Genomic DNA, 16,838 nt, shown 5'->3' on the forward strand with positions numbered 1-16,838 from the left:
CTCCGTAATTAGTCCTTATAAGGACTGTTGGTTTCATTGTATTTTAGAATTCTATGATGGCATACCCACACTAATTTATAAACCCCCAAATCTGACCCTATCTCACCAGGAAATCTCCTTACACTGTCTGATTCTGGAGGTGACTGTGCCAAGCAGGGCGGCGCCGGGTCTCATATAGACCTGATGATGCTGTGCGGCCAGCCAATCACTGTAATACAGCAACCAAGATGGCTGTGGCATTGCAGTGTATGACAGACAATCCCTGCATGTTGATTGGAGCTCTAAAGAGCACCAAACATGGAGGACGGGGACCCGAGCTCTCACTGAATAATCCCGGAAATGCTCGGTGCTCGCCGAGTACCTCAAGTACAGCGATGCTCGGGCAAGTAGTTACCAAGTATGCTCACTCATCACTATTGAGGACACAAGTTTGGGGAGCAATGGAGGGATAGGTGCTGACACAATATGGAGAACGGGAAAGATTTGAAGCCACAGTATGAGGGGCAAGTGGGGAGATGAGGGACATGTATGAGGAAACCATATAAGGGGAGGGGTGGATTCACAGTATGGTGAGTGGGAGAGATGGGTGCAGACACAGTATGGTGAGTGGTAGGATTAGTGCAGACACAGAATGGGAAATAATGGTGTGAATGCAGTATGGGGAGTGAATGGGGTGATGATTGCAGACATAGAATGGGGAGTCAGGAAGGATTTGTGAGGAGACAGGATGGCCAGAAGGAGGAATGTGAGAGAAAACAGCATAAGGAGGGAGGGGGAAATGTCTGAGGAGACTATTGAGGGGAGTAGTGTGAGGAGACAGTATGGTGGGAGAATAGTATGACTGGGCACATAATACAGAGATTATTCCCATAGTCCTATATATAGCACAGGCTAGAGTCACTTCGACATAGGATATCAACACATTTTCAAATGGTGGGTACCATAGAAAAAATGAAGTGAGAAGGAAGTACCAGTAAAAACAATAAATTTATTCAAAACTTGTTATAAAAAATGTGTAACAGATAAAATTAGACAAAGACGAAGGGGGGAACGGAAAACCTCCAGATACCAGAGGAGGCACACCACAGCACTGCGGTACAGTTAAACAGATGTATCCAAGACAGCTAAATATTAAATCATGGGGCTACCAAAAGTATGCCAAGTGTAGACAGCTACTAGGATATAAGTACCGTACAGCGCACAAAGCCAAATATCAGGTAATACTGTATTAGAGGAAGAGAGGGGGAGGGGCATATGATAACCAAGCAGGTGTACTCATTGTATTGGTATCAGGAGTGCTGTAATCAACACTAGGGAGTGAAAGTGTCACCGTATGCTTTGATTAGTTGTATCATTTAGCACAAGCCTCACTTCATAAATAGGTAAATACCTGTGAATAGTTTGTATCAGGAGTCTGTGTGCGCCGGGTCCGGGTGATGTGGAGGCCTCCTGCGCCCAACAAGCGCCGTTTCGCCACTAGCTTCTTCTAAATGGGGCGTGGAGGCCTCCAAATCACCCAAGTACACCTGCTTGGTTATCATATGCCCCTCCCCCTCTCTTCCTCTAATACAGTATTACCTGATATTTGGGGGACATAGAGTGAAGATGAGACCCAATATAGAAAAGAGAGTGCAGTGTGCAGGGCATGTACCACAAGAGGGACAGTGTGGGTCATATTTTGTGCAGGGAATATAGTGAAGGGCAATTATTTATTCAGGGGCTCACCATAGGGCAGATATTTTTATTCAGGTGCTTTATAATGAAATTGCTATCTTTATGGACATTGTGTGGGGATGTGCTGCACAAGACTGGAGAAAATGGAAGTCTACAGAGAAGAGCTGTGGATGATAAAAGTCATGGCGTCTGGAGACATTCATCTAGAAAGGTTCCTGGATGTAATTTTTTTTGTGATACAAATTTTCATACTTTTATTTATGTTAGGAGCATTAAATGGGTTGTGCAAATTTGTGATTAGTCTGCAGTCATTCTATGTGACTGCAGACTTCTGATTTCCCAAAGTGCGCATTGCACCCTGTCAGAATTCTCTCGTGCCGGTGATTTGCATACATGCAGTCACATGCCGAATAGACACGTGTGGTCTCATTCAATGAAAATTAATTGAGTGAGGCCAGACATGTCTAGTCAGAATGTGGCCAGAAATATACAAATCATACGTGTGCTGACATGACCATCCACTCTTACCATCGGCAAAGGAGAATTGTAAAAGTGTGCAGTGCATTCGCTGTAAGAATGACTGCAGACTTCCATTGCAAATCTGGATAAGCCCTTTAATTATAAAATGAAGCCCTATAGCATGCAAATCCTAACAGAGTGTAATATCCTCACTGTCAGAATTCAGGTCTGCTTGCTGATTCCAGCAGTCATCACATGGCCACTTCATTCATATGCGATCGGTCCTGTGACGAGTTCTCTTCCTGCTTTTTTAGGTTTTTCACTGAACATTGAGAGAATTAGGGAGAGCAGTTCGTCGGCACAAGACTAATGCCGGGATCACACATGCGAGAAACACGTCCGTGTCTCGCATGTGAAATCCAAGCTCTGGCGCCGGCACTCCAGAGCGGAGCGTGCGGCTCCATGTGTTGCTATGCGGCCGCACGCTCCGCTCTGGAGTGCCGGCGCCAGAGCTTGGATTTCACATGCGAGACACGGACGTGTTTCTCGCATGTGTGATCCCGGCCTAAGTGTTCAAATCGCATATGTACTTTGGGGAAGGCACCAAACTGAATTATTTCCCTGGGTACCAGAAAACCTAGATACACCTAGAGATTTTGCAGTAGATAAGGTATATTCATGTCCTACAGCAGCTGGGATGCATATGAAAATGTACTACATCAATGAAACCGAGAAGTGTATTATGGTGTAATGCGTCAGAGTAGGTGCCTATTATGAGTTACTGCAGCAGTTGAGGGACATATTTTGAGGTTCTTTATCAGATTATGTGTGCTTTATTAGTTTCAGCAGCCGAAGTTGTGTTATAAGATTCGGTAGTAGCTTATACATATGGATAGGGTCTTTTCAGGAAAAAAACAACTCTGTTTGAAGGAAGTCTTAATCATTTTCCTAGGATATAAAAGGCATCTTCCAGTCCTCACATGTGTCCTGGGGAATCTCAGTCAAGAACAATGGTTTGGGGCACCAATGGACAATCTTGCACAGGCACCATTTAGTCTTAGACTGGCCCTGCATCTGATCGGTATAGATGTGTGCCCTATATTAGCATTGAGTTAAGCCAGAATCTCATTGGGTAGCTGAGTGCATGCTAATACTTTAGGATGCACTGCTTTAAGCAACATATCCAGTGATAATAATGGGATTATTTGAAAAGTGTAAATAAATGCACCTACTTGCTAAAACTGTATAAAAGCCTCTCAAACACAAGCACAGGTCCCGTGCTGCTTAGAATAGTTAGTGGCTGGCCAGAAAATAAGCAAAAAAAACCACCACAAATTGCTGTGCCAATGAAATTTTCAAGAACCCCCTGAAAAAGAGAAATAACAAAACTAGTTATTGATTTATTACAGTTTAGCATAAGATAATGAAAGCACATTTCTAAAACAAATCTAAATCTTGTCTAAAAATATGAGGGATTTTTATTCATTTTTTTAAATCAATTTAGATGATACGTGCTTTTTTGACAAATTAGACACATCTCTATGTATTTTGGGAAGTTTGCAGATTCATGGAGGATTAAAATAGACTGAGGAGTGACTATAGAGGTATAGTTTCAGAAATAGGGCATGGTTGTGTCAGAAATATATTTCTATCATATGCCTGCCATCATATGTTGTTAAGTGTGCTCCAAAGTCATCTTAAACGTATGCGGTTAGCTGGAATATCGAGACCAATATACTGCTGCTACAACTATATCTTGTAATGTGGTATTTTTGGATAGTATAAAAATATTAACTATAGATTCCAGCAGTTACTTAGCAGCAACATGTAATAATCTTGTTAAATTTTAATTATTTGCTAATATAGATTTATTATGCTTTAATATACTCTCTGTGTGTGGCTTTTTCATGCTTTTTTTTGCATATTCAGACAGATGGCAAAAATACCCATGAAGGAACACATATGGAAACAAGGAGTAAAGCAATGTGTGAAGCTAACAAGGATATGTGTTAATCTTTAGATTCCTCAAAGTAGGCCCCTTATACTCTGATGACAGCTTTACATACCCTTGGTATTCTCTCAAACAGCTCTATCAGAAAGTTGGCGACTTCTATACTATACTACTAATACTATACTACCAATACTATTAATATGTTTAATACTGACGCTGCTTAACCAATTCGATGCAGAGAACCTGCTAGATTTCTTGAATCTGGCAAGATTCACTAAAGGGGATCTGTGTAACCAGAGTGGTAACTAGGGCATATTGTATGCATTAACCATGCTTTTCTACCCTTATTATGGCTGACCTTAAAATCTATAGAATTAATGTGAAAAACATCAGCGATAGCACCTTTTGATCAAAGAGCGCAAAAGCCATGCTACCACACCCAGGTGTACCTTTCAACCCCTTCACGACCATGGACATATCCATACGTTCAGGTTGGCTGGTACTTACCGATCTTGGAAGTATGGATACGTCATGCCAATTTTAATTCTGACAGCTGACACCTGGCACTCAGTGCAGGAACAGTGCTCTTATTTTAAACTCTTAAATATTGTGATTGATTGTGATAGCAGCAATTAACAGGCATGCAGATGGAAGGGGCACCCTCTGCAATCCAATCGACACCATTGCAATGTCAACGTAGGGGCCCGACCAAATGTCATCATGATATTATCTGGGTCACCAAGCACTAGCAAGTTTGTAAGATCATGCACAAATTTTCAGGTCCACTTTCTCCTGCTATCTTTGTGAAAATGAAATAAATTTGAGCTAAAACAACATTTTTGAGTGAAAAATATTTTTCTTTTTGTCCACAGATAAATGTTGTAAAATTCTGTGAAACACCTGCGGATTCAAGGTGCTCAACACACATCTAGATACATTACTTCAAGGGACTAGTTTCCAAAATGGGGCCACTTGTGGGGGGCTTCGACTGTTTAGGCACATCAGGGGCTCTCCAACTGCGACATGACCCCTGCAGACCATTCCATCAAAATCTGCATTCCAAAACATCACTCCTTTTCTGAGCCCTGTTGTGCTGTCAAGAAATATGCAATGACCACACTGGGGGTCGGTCAGCAGACGGCACAACACACAGAATGGGATGGTATAGGGGAGAGGAAGGCCCTATCGATAGGGAATGAGGGATGTTCACCATTTGAACTCAAACCTGAGTCTGTTCCTGCACTCTCCTAATGCCCTATGTGGGTCCTTCCTTCCACTGCCATCAGGAACCTCGTCCCTTGCTGTCGCCTCACACTGCCCTGGCTAGTGCACTGGCCGACGAGCGCTAGTTTCACCACTGCGAATGGTAACAAACACCGAGGTCAGTGACTACAAATGTATAATAATAATAAAAATAATAATAAAGAGGAACAAGGAATATACACAACATTTAGCTTCCAGACTCGATGCCAAGCTCCACACCACAGATAACACAGAATCAGGACTCCAAACCTCCAGAAATAGTTGACACCAGAGAGCTGCAACTGCACGGTTGGTCACCATAGAGAAACTCTATCACCAACAGTCAGCTGATGGATCAGGTGACCATTTAAAGGATGGTGGGAATGGTCACCACCCACATCAGCTGACCCAGCAACTCTGCAACTGCAGTAGATTGCCAGGAAGGGAAAAACTGACATTAACTACCGCTGGTCCTGAAAGGAAAAAAACTACATTTAAAACAGAGTGGAACCAGAGCTGTCGCAAATCCAAAAATGGATCATGACAGTACCCTCATTTCAATGAGGGGCCTCTGTTCCCTCAACACTGGACCTCACAGGAAACGACGTACGGTGAGGATGCCTTGATTCACTTGAGTTCACCTCTGCAGTCACCTGATCCTCATGTTAACGGCAAATGCAGACCAATAGAGATGGCAATAATGTAGGCTCCGGACACGCAACAAAGAGCACCGACCTGTAACATATGTTGTATACATGCATTACTGGGGGTAACTCCAGCTGGAAAGTCCCCGGGCTGAGAATGGCCAACACTCGATATGGCCCGATCACCCTAAAACTCCAAGTCCCAGTTGCGTATTTCCACCTGATGTTTTGGGTGGACACTCACATATATTCATTCACACACAGGTCTGGGCCTGAATGTTTATTTCCACGCATGCGTTTGCCACAGGATGGTGAACTCTTTGAGGAACCAACAGCAGAGGCGTCCCCCTGTGTCGACAAACTCTTATGCTCAATACATACAGAGGGAAATACCACCCTCCCCAACCTCTCCTCCTAAGAGGACTTCGAGACTCAGGGTTTACTTGTGGTGAGAGTTGAGTCTTGCCCCTACTCCCTGGTAGCACCTCAGCTGCCCCCATCAGAGATGTAGGGGTAGGTTGGAGAAGGACTGCAGAGATCATAGCTCCCAGGCAGGAGTCCTTACAAGACTGGTCCCAGCTGACTACTTCCCTGGACCAGCAATTTATGACTGAGTTGTGTTTCTTCAACTAAGGAAGGCCTAAGACAATGGGAGTTGGCATACCCTCAAAGACATAGCATGACAGGGACTCTTCATGAAGAGTCTCTGTACGCAGGTTTATATTATCTACCACTTGGATCACCCTCCCCTGGCTGAGTGGGACAGAGTCAATTGCCTGAATGCTAAGGGGTCTCACCAGCATCCTACCCATCAGACCATGGTAATAAACAAAGCACCAAAAACGCAGTCAGAAAACGTCCAATTAATGCAAAGTAGAAAACAACTTTATTGAATTTAAAACACACAGGTGTACAGCATGGCGGGCAAAAAGATCCCCTACACAAGCCCGCACACACATCTCATATAGAGGGACCGGGCTGTAGTGCAACAATATTCATTATGGACCATATACATAAAAAGTCCATGTGTGCTAAAATAGCATCAGTAGAGAAGTCCATCAATAGTATATGTAACCCTATAAGCAAATATCTAATGCATAATACATACCACAGTGGTGAGTTACAGAATATATGCACAGCAGTACCGTCCTCCCCGGACGAGATGGGCAGACATTGCCTTGTAAGACCACAGTAGAAACATGCCCCCATACCAAAACGAACCGCAGGCAACCCTGTTTGCAAAGAGACTCCTCCCACCTGCATGGTTTCATCCATCTGCACCAGTGTGTCCTCCTCCCTTGAAAGAACAACAGGGGGCAGATTTGATGTATGTCTCTCCATGAGGCGTCTATCCACCCAGATAGCAAGTGCCATGGAGGCTTCCAACAACCTAGGAGAAGCATACTGCACCAGAGTATCCTGTAGCCTAGCTGACAGACCCTGAAAGAAATGACTCCTAATAGTAGGGTCATTCTACTGCATGTCAGTGGCTAATCTCCTAAACTCTGAGCAGTACTCCTGAGCCAGCTGACCCCCCTGCTTGATTTTTCGGAGTCTAGACTCAGCCATGGAGACGCCATCAGAATCCCCTAACACCAGCACCAATGCTGCAAAAAAATCGTCCACCGACCACAAAGATGGTGAATCGGTTGGCAGGGTGAAGACCCAGGATTCAGGATCCTCCTTGAGAAGGGAGACTATAATCCCCACATGCTGTTCTTCACTCTCTGAAGAACGAGAGCGAAGCCTGAAATATAGTTTACAGGCCTCCTTAAATATCAAAAATGTATCTCTTCCTCCAGAACACCAGTCAGGGTGAGATATTTTGATTTGCAGTTGAGCCTGCATATGAGCTGAGAGCCAGAACCCCGACACCTGCTGCACCACCTGACACCACAGCTCCTTAACCCCTTTACCCCCAAGGGTGGTTTGCACGTTAATGACCGGGCCAATTTTTACAATTCTGACCACTGTCCCTTTATGAGGTTATAACTCTGGAACGCTTCAACGGATCCCAGTGATTCTGACACTGTTTTCTCGTGACATATTGTACTTCATGATAGTGGTAAAAGTTCTTTGATAGTACCTGCGTTTATTTGTGAAAAAAATGGAAATTTGGCGAAAATTATGAAAATTTCGCAATTTTCCAAATTTGAATTTTTATGCAATTAAATCACAGAGCTATGTCACACAAAAAACTTAATAAGTAACATTTCTCACATGTCTACTTTACATCAGCACAATTTTGGAACCAAAATTTTTTTTGGTTAGGGAGTTATAAGGGTTAAAAGTTGACCAGCAATTTCTCATTTTTACAACACCATTTTTTTTTAGGGACCACATCTCATTTGAAGTCATTTTGAGGGGTCTATATGATAGAAAATACCCAAGTGTGACACCATTCTAGAAACTGCACCCCTCATGGAGCTAAAACCATATTCAAGAAGTTTATTAACCCTTCTGGTGCTTCACAGGAAATTTTGGAATGTTTAAATAAAAATGAACATTTAAATTTTTTTCACAAAAAATTTATTTCAGCTCCAATTTCTTTTATTTTACCAAGGGTAACAGGAGAAAATGGACCCCAAAAGTTGTTGTACAAGTTGTCCTGAGTACACCGATACCCCATATGTGGGGGTAAAGCACTGTTTGGGTGCATGACAGAGTTCGGAAGCGAAGGAGCGCCATTTGACTTTTCAATGCAAAATTGACTGGAATCGAGATGGGATACCATGTTGCGTTTGGAGAGCCCCTGATGTGCCTAAACATTGAAACCCCCCACAAGTGACACCATTTTGGAAAGTAGACCCCCTAAGGAACTTATCTAGAGGTGTGGTGAGCACTTTGACCCAACAAGTGCTTCACAGAAGTTTATAATGCAGAACCGTAAAAATAAAAAATCATATTTTTTCACAAAAAATTATGTTTTCGCCCCCAATGTTTTATTTTCCCAAGGGTAAGAGAAGAAATTGGACCCCAAAATTTGTTGTACAATTTGTCCTGAGTATGCTGATACCCCATATGTGGGGGTAAACCACTGTTTGGGCGCATGGGAGAGCTCGGAAGGGAAGGAGCACCGTTTGACTTTTCAATGCAAAATTGACAGGAATTGAGATGGGACGCCATGTTGCGTTTAGAGAGCCACTGATGTACCTAAACATTGAAACCCCCCATAAGTGACACCATTTTGGAAAGTAGACCCCCTAAGGAACTTATCTAGATGTGTTTTGAGCGCTTTGACCCACCAAAAGCTTCACAGAAGTTTATAATGCAGAGCCGTAAAATTAAAACAAAATTTTTTTCCCACAAAAATTATTTTCTTAGCCCCCAGTTTTGTATTTTCCCGAGGGTAACAGGAGAAATTGGACCCCAAAATTTGTTGCCCAATTTGTCCTGAGTGCGATTATACACAATATGTGGGTTGAACCACTGTTTGGGCGCATGGGAGGGCTCGGAAGGGAAGGAGTGTCATTTGGAATGCAGACTTAGATGGAATAGTCTGCAGGCGTCACATTGCATTTGCAGAGCCCCTAATGTACCTAAACAGTAGAAACCCCCCACAAGTGACCCCATATTGGAAACTAGACCCCCCAGGGAACTCATCTAGATGTGTTGTGAGAACTTTGAACCCCCAAGTGTTTCACTACAGTTTATAACGCAGAGCCGTGAAAATAAAAAATCTTTTTTTTTCCCACAAAAATTATTTTTAGCCCCCAGTTTTGTATTTTCCCAAGGATAACAGGAGAAATTGGACCCCAAAATTTGTTGCCCATTTTGTCCTGAGTGCGATTATACACAATATGTGGGGGGAACCACTGTTTGGGCGCATGGGAGGGCTCGGAAGGGAAGGAGCGCCATTTGGAATGCAGACTTAGATGGAATGGTCTGCAGGTGTCACATTGCGTTTGCAGAGCCCCTAATGTACCTAAACAGTAGAAACCCCCCACAAGTGACACCATTTTGGAAAGTAGACCCCCAAAGGAACTTATCTATATGTGTGGTGAGCGCTTTGACCCACCAAGGGCTTCACAGAAGTTTATAATGCAGAGCCGTAAAAATAAAACAAAAATTTTTTCCCACAAAAATTCTTTTTTAGCCCCCAGTTTTGTATTTTCCCGAGGGTAACAGGAGAAATTGGACCCCAAAATTTGTTGTCCATTTTGTCCTGAGTGCGATTATACACAATATATGGGGGGAACCACTGTTTGGGCGCATGGGAGGGCTCGGAAGGGAAGGAGCTCCATTTGGAATGCAGACTTAGATGCAATAGTCTGCAGGCGTCACATTGCGTTTGCAGAGCCCCTAATGTACCTAAACAGTAGAAACCCCCCACAAGTGACCCCATATTGGAAACTAGACCCCCCAGGGAACTCATCTAGATGTGTTGTGAGAACTTTGAACCCCCAAGTGCTTCACTACAGTTTATAACGCAGAGCCGAGAAAATAAAAAATCTTTTTTTTTCCCACAAAAATTATTTTTTAGCCCCCAGTTTTGTATTTTCCCAAGGGTAACAGGAGAAATTGGACCTCAAAAGTTGTTGTCCTATTTGTCCTGAGTACGCTGATGCCCCATATGTTGGGGTAAACCCCTGTTTGGGCACACGGGAGAGCTCGGAAGGGAAGGAGCACTGTTTTACTTTTTCAACGCAGAATTGGCTGGAATTGAGATCGGACGCCATGTCGTGTTTGGAGAGCCCCTGATGTGCCTAAACAGTGGAAACCCCCCCAATTATAACTGAAACCCTAATCCAAACACACCCCTAACCCTAATTCCAACGGTAACCCTAACCACACCTCTAACCCTGACACACCCCTAACCTTAATCCCAACCCTATTCCCAACTGTAAATGTAATCTAAACCCTAACCCTAACTTTAGCCCCAACCCTAACCCTAACCCTAGCCCTAACCCTAACCCTAGCCCTAGCCCTAACCCTAACCCTAGCCCTAACCTAGCACTAAACCTAACCCTAGCCCTAACCCTAGCCCTAGCCCTAACCCTAGCCCTAACCCTAACCCTAGCACTAACCCTAACCCTAACCCTAGCACTAACCCTAACCCTAGCCCTAGCCCTAACCCTAGCCCTAGCCCTAACCCTAGCCCTAGCCCTAACCCTAGCCCTAACCCTAACCCTAGCCCTAGTGGGAAAATGGAAATAAATACATTTTTTTAAATTTTCCCTAACTAAGGGGGTGATGAAGGGGGGTTTGATTTACTTTTATAGTGAGTTTTTTAGCGGATTTTTATGATTGGCAGCCGTCACACACTGAAAGACGCTTTTTATTGTAAAAAATATTTTTTGCGTTACCACATTTTGAGAGCTATAAGTTTTCCATATTTTGGTCCACAGAGTCATGTGAGGTCTTGTTTTTTGCGGGACGAGTTGACGTTTTTATTGGTAACATTTTCGGGCACGTGACATTTTTTGATCGCTTTTTATTCTGATTTTTGTGAGGAAGAATGACCAAAAAACAGCTATTCATGAATTTCTTTTGGGGAGGCGTTTATACCGTTCCGCGTTTGGTAAAATTGATGAAGCAGTTTTATTCTTCCGGTCAGTTCGATTACAGCGACACCTCATTTATATCATTTTTTTATGTTTTGGCGCTTTTATACGATAAAAACTATTTTACAGAAAAAATAATTATTTTTGCATTGTTTTATTCTCAGTACTATAACTTTTTTTATTTTTTTGCTAATGATGCTGTATGGTGGCTCGTTTTTTGCGAGACAAGATAACGTTTTCAGCAGTACCATGGTTATCTACATCTGTCTTTTTGATCGCGTGTTATTCCACTTTTTGTTCGTTGGTATGATAATAAAGCGTTGTTTTTTGCCTCGTTTTTTTTTTCTTACAGTGTTTACTGAAGGGGTTAACTAGTGGGCCAGTTTTATAGGTTGGGTCGTTACGAATGCGGCGATACTAAATATGTGTACTTTTATTGTTTTTTTTTTATTTAGATGAAGAAATGTATTTATGGGAATAATTTTTTTCATTATTTAGGAATATTTTTTTTTTTTTTTACACATTTTGAAAATTTTTTTTAAACTTTTTTATTTTGTCCCAGGGGGGGACATCACAGATCGATGATCTGACAGTTTGCACAGCACTCTGTCAGATCACCGATCTGACATGCAGCACTGCAGGCTTCGCAGTGCCTGCTCTGAGCAGGCTCTGTGAAGCCACCTCCCTCCCTGCAGGACCCGGATCCGTGGCCATCTTGGATCCGGGGCTGGAGCAGGCAGGGAGGGAGGTAAGAGACCCTCGCAGCAACGCGATCACATCGCGTTGCTGCGGGGGGCTCAGGGAAGCCCGCAGGGAGCCCCCTCCCTGCGCGATGCTTCCCTGTACCGCTGGCACATCGCGATCATCTTTGATCGCGGTGTGCCGGGGGTTAATGTGCCGGGGGCGGTCCGTGACCACTCCTGGCACATAGTGCCGGATGTCAGCTGCGATAGGCAGCTAACACCCGGCCGCGATCGGCAGCGCTCCCCCTGTGAGCGCTGCCGATCGCATATGACGTACTATCCCGTCGGTGGTCATAAGGGCCCACCCCACCTCGACGGGATAGTACGTCTAATGTCAGAAAGGGGTTAATCTCATCTGTGAGGGTCTGGATCAGCTGAGCAAAAGACTGAGCTTGAGCCATGGGTTCACTGGAAAAATGTAGGGTTGGTCATAATGTCATGGAATATATAACAACCCCACAGGGGGTCAGTCAGCAGACAGCACAACACACCCACAATGGAATGGTATAGAGGAGAGGAAGGCTCTATAGATAGGGTATGAGGGATGGTCACCACCTGAACTCAAACCTGAGTCTGTCCCTGCACTCCTCTAACGCCCTAAGTGGGTCCTTCCCCCCACTGCCGGCAGGAACCTCATCCCTCATTTCCACCTCACACTGCCCTACATAGTGCACTGGGCGGCCAAAGCACTAGTCTCACCACTGCAAATAGTAACAAACACAGGGGACAGTGACAAACAAGAGAGGGACAAGGAATAAACGCAACACTTAGCTTCCAGACTGCGCTGCCAAGCTCCACACTGCAGATAACACAGAAACAGGACTCGAAAACTTCAGAAATAGATGACATCAGAAAGATGCAACTGCACGGCTGGTCTTCTACTGACTGGCTGAGGGACACCCGCCCAGTGAGGTATCATCCTGAAGCCTCGTGACAGAAGGAAGGGAAGAGATCAAGTCCCCTCCGATCCGCCTAAGCTCAAAGGTAAATCTTTGCATTCCTGTGCTCCTCTCTTTCTGTGGTCAGTCCTGCTAGGGACAGGAAAAACACTGAGGGTGAGGTGGAGGGGGGCTTTTAACCTTTCATTTGTTTCCTGTCCCTAGAGGATGAGTAGGACTACTGTTGTGAATTCCGCTCTTGGGCTCCCTCCGGTGGTTGTAAGTGGCACTTTTGTGAGTTTTGCTCTTGGGCTCCCTCCGGTGGTTTTAAGTGAAATGGCTGCTCCTTGGATTTAGCAGTCTGCAACTGCTTCCACTAATTGTCTTTCTGCTCGGCTATTTATGCCTGGCTCTTTCCTTCAGCCAGTGCCACTTGTCAATGTTTCCTGGCTGGATTCACATCTCTGCTTGGATTTTCCTGGTTTCCTGACCAGTTCAGCAAAGATAAGTTCTGGCTTTGCTCATTTCAGTCCACATGTTGTGGACTTATTGTTCTGTGCATTCTATATTTGTCCAGCTTGTCAGTATGGATTATTTCTGTTAGCTAGAAGCTCTGGGAAGCAGATTTACCCTCCACACCTTTAGTCAGGTGTGGAGATTTTTGTAAACTCTGTGTGGATTGTTTTGTAGTTTTTATACTGACCGCACAGTATCCTTTCCTGTCCTATCTATCAAGCTAGACTGGCCTCCTATGCTAAAATCTGATTTCATTTCTGTGTATGTTATTTTCCCCTCCTCTCACTGTCAATATTTGTGGGGGGCTATATTTCCTTTGGGGATTTTCTCTGAGGCAAGATAGGTTTCCTGTTTCCATCTTTAGGGGAAGTTAGATCTTAGGCTGTGCCGAGGGGTCTGGGGAGCGTCAGGTACCCTCCACGGCTATTTTTAGTTGCGCTGCTAGGTTCAGGGTTTGCGGTCAGTACATATACCACCTCCTTCAGAGCTTGTCTCATGTTGTTCCTAAACTACCAGATCATAACAGACTACCCCCTGTTATGCAGTCTTGAGGGACATCCTGGTAAAAATTGGTTTTGTAAATTTTGTTGAAAAAATTAGAAATCACTGGTTAACATTTAACCCTGATAACTTCCTAATTAAAAAAAAAAACTTTCAAAAATTGTGTTGATGTAAAGTAGAGATCTTTACCCATGTTGGTCACCGTGATGTCTCCTGACTGCCAGCCCCTATGCGCGTGTCGTGTAGGCTTCTTCGGAGGGCAGTCAGGAAACAACACGGTGACCGACATGGGTAAGGATCAGTCCTGAACTTTCTAGTACTTTGTTGGCCTTTTAAAGGCATATTACACGTTATAGTATGGCATATTTGTCTTAAGAACTTAATACTACCGGTCATACACTGGAAACCAGTGATGTTCTTCAGACTATTTTGTCCGGTGTCCTTCCAATTAAATTTTTCCTACATATTATTTTTGTATTGACAGATTTTATAACTAGCTTGGTGTTTATATTATGTTTATGTTCTAATAAAAAATAGTTTTGTATATACCTTTATGACAGACTTCATAACTCCAATTTTTCTAATATATCTAACAATATCTTAGCCCCGGGGTCTAGCTAGCAATGGCGGACAAGCAGCGTTTACAGCAATACATCCAGCAGCTGGAGGGTAGGTTGTCTGCTGTAGAGTGCACGACAACAGCAGTGGATATTACCGCAGTAGTGGCTCATGCAGCCAGTGAAGCTGTGTCCAGAATTTCCACTGTGACCCCTGTTCCATCTCTCACACATTTTCCCCTGCCCGAAAAGTTCTCGGGGGACAGCAAAGTCTGTCGGGGATTTGTGAACCAGTGAGCAATTAATTTGGAGCTACTGTCATCACATTCCCCATCAGAGCGGGCTAAGGTGGGGTTTGTGGTCTCTTTAATAATGGATAGGGTATTGGAGTGGGCTACGCAGCTGTGGGAGTGCAATACCATGTGGTGCAGAGCGTCTCTCGCTTTCTGAACGTTCTGAATCAAGTCTTCTTAGGACCTCGTGTTACCCATGACTATGTGCTCCAACTCTTGGCATTAACCCAGGGCTCCTCCACGGTCAGCCAGTTTGCCATCCAATTTTGGACTCTAGCAACCTAGTTGGGGTGGTTGGACAAAGTCCTAATCTCGGTATTCTGGAAGGGGCTACCTGATCATATAAAGGAGCCCTGGCCACTAGGGAGATTCCTGCCACAATGGAGGACCTAATATCAGTCTCTACCTACATTGACCTTCGGCATGCCAAGTGAAGATTGGAACAAGCCCAGTGTAGGCAAAGGTTTAGGCTGGCTCCAAATTTTGCCAAACCTCTGGAATCTCCAGCTCAGTCTAGTGAGTCCGTGGAAGCCATGGAGGTATCGCGAGTGGAATCTAGGTCTCATTACGCTCGCAGACATCCGACCTACCATGTCTGTGATGGACGGTGTCAGAGTCCCCAGGTTCTGGTTGGTTCATCTGAGGTGACCACAGATCTAACCTCTGTTCCTAAACATTATTGGCAATACGCAGATGTGTTCTCAAAAAAAGCCGGAGACTCTTTCGCCTCATCGCCCATATGACTGTCCTACTGACCTTTTGCCAGGCTCTGAGAGTACTTGAGGATGTATTTACCCACTATCTCTCCCAGAGACTGAGTCTACAGTGGGGAAAAAAACATTTAGTCAGCCACCAATTGTGAAAATTCTCCCACTTAAAAAGATGAGAGAGGCCTGTTATTAACATCATAAGTAGACCACAACTATGAGAGTCAAAATTGAGACAAAAAATCCAGAAAATCACCTTGACTGATTCGGCAAGATTTATTTTTCAAATTATGGTGGAAAATAAGAATTTGGTCATTAACAAAAGTTCATCTCAAGATTTTGTTATATATCCTTTGTTGGCAATGACAGAGGTCAAATATTTTCTGTAAGTCTTCACAAGGTTGGTATAGACTGTTAGTGGTATGTTGGCCCAATCCTCCATGCAGATCTCCTTTAGAGCAGTGATAGTTTGGGCCTGTCACTGGGCAACACAGACTTTCACCTCCCTCCAAAGGTTTTCTATGGGTTGAGATCTGGAGACTGGCTAGGCCACTCCAGGACCTTAATATGCTTCTTATGAAGCTACTCCTTCTTTGCCCTGGTGGTGTGCATGGGATCATTATCAAACTGAAAGACTCGTCCACATTTCATCTTCAATGCTCTTTTTGATGGAAGGCGGTTTGCACTCACAATCTCACCATACATGGCCCCATTCATTCTTTCATGTACACGGATCAGTCGTCCTGGTCCCTTTGCAGAGAAACAGCCCCAAAGCATAATGTTGCCACCCCTATGATTCACAGTAGGTATGGTGTTCTTTGCATGCAACTCAGCATTTTGTCTCCTTCAAAAACGACAAGTTTTGTTTCTACCAAACAGTTCTACTTCGGTTTCACCAGGCGAAATGACATTCTCCCAATACTGTTCTGGATAATCCAAATGCTCTCTAGCACACTTCAGATGGGCCTGGACATGTACTGCCTTAAGCAGAGGGACATGTCTGGCACTGCAGGATCTGAGTCCCTGTCGGCATAGTGTGTTACTGATGGTAGCCTTTGTTACGGTGGTCCCAGCTCTATGCAGGTCATTCACTAGGTCCCCTCGTGTGGTTCTGGCATTTTAGCTCACCGTTCTTGTGATTATTTTGCCCCGACGGGGTGAGATCTTGT

At 44.1% G+C, this 16,838-nt stretch overlaps 1 protein-coding gene across 2 annotated transcripts in view; it reads right to left on the bottom strand.

Annotated features, from left to right (window-relative positions):
* SLC4A9 (solute carrier family 4 member 9) overlaps positions 1–16,838 on the bottom strand; it is an 859,184-nt gene that overhangs the window by 354,516 nt on the left and 487,830 nt on the right. For both annotated transcript variants that reach the window (XM_069763883.1, XM_069763884.1), the window contains exon 10: positions 3,366–3,499. In XM_069763883.1, coding sequence (XP_069619984.1) covers positions 3,366–3,499 — 134 coding nt within the window. The remainder of the gene's footprint in view (positions 1–3,365; positions 3,500–16,838) is intronic.

This window comes from Ranitomeya imitator, chromosome 4 (assembly GCF_032444005.1).
Source record: "Ranitomeya imitator isolate aRanImi1 chromosome 4, aRanImi1.pri, whole genome shotgun sequence".
In the NCBI taxonomy this organism is placed as follows: domain Eukaryota; kingdom Metazoa; phylum Chordata; class Amphibia; order Anura; family Dendrobatidae; genus Ranitomeya; species Ranitomeya imitator.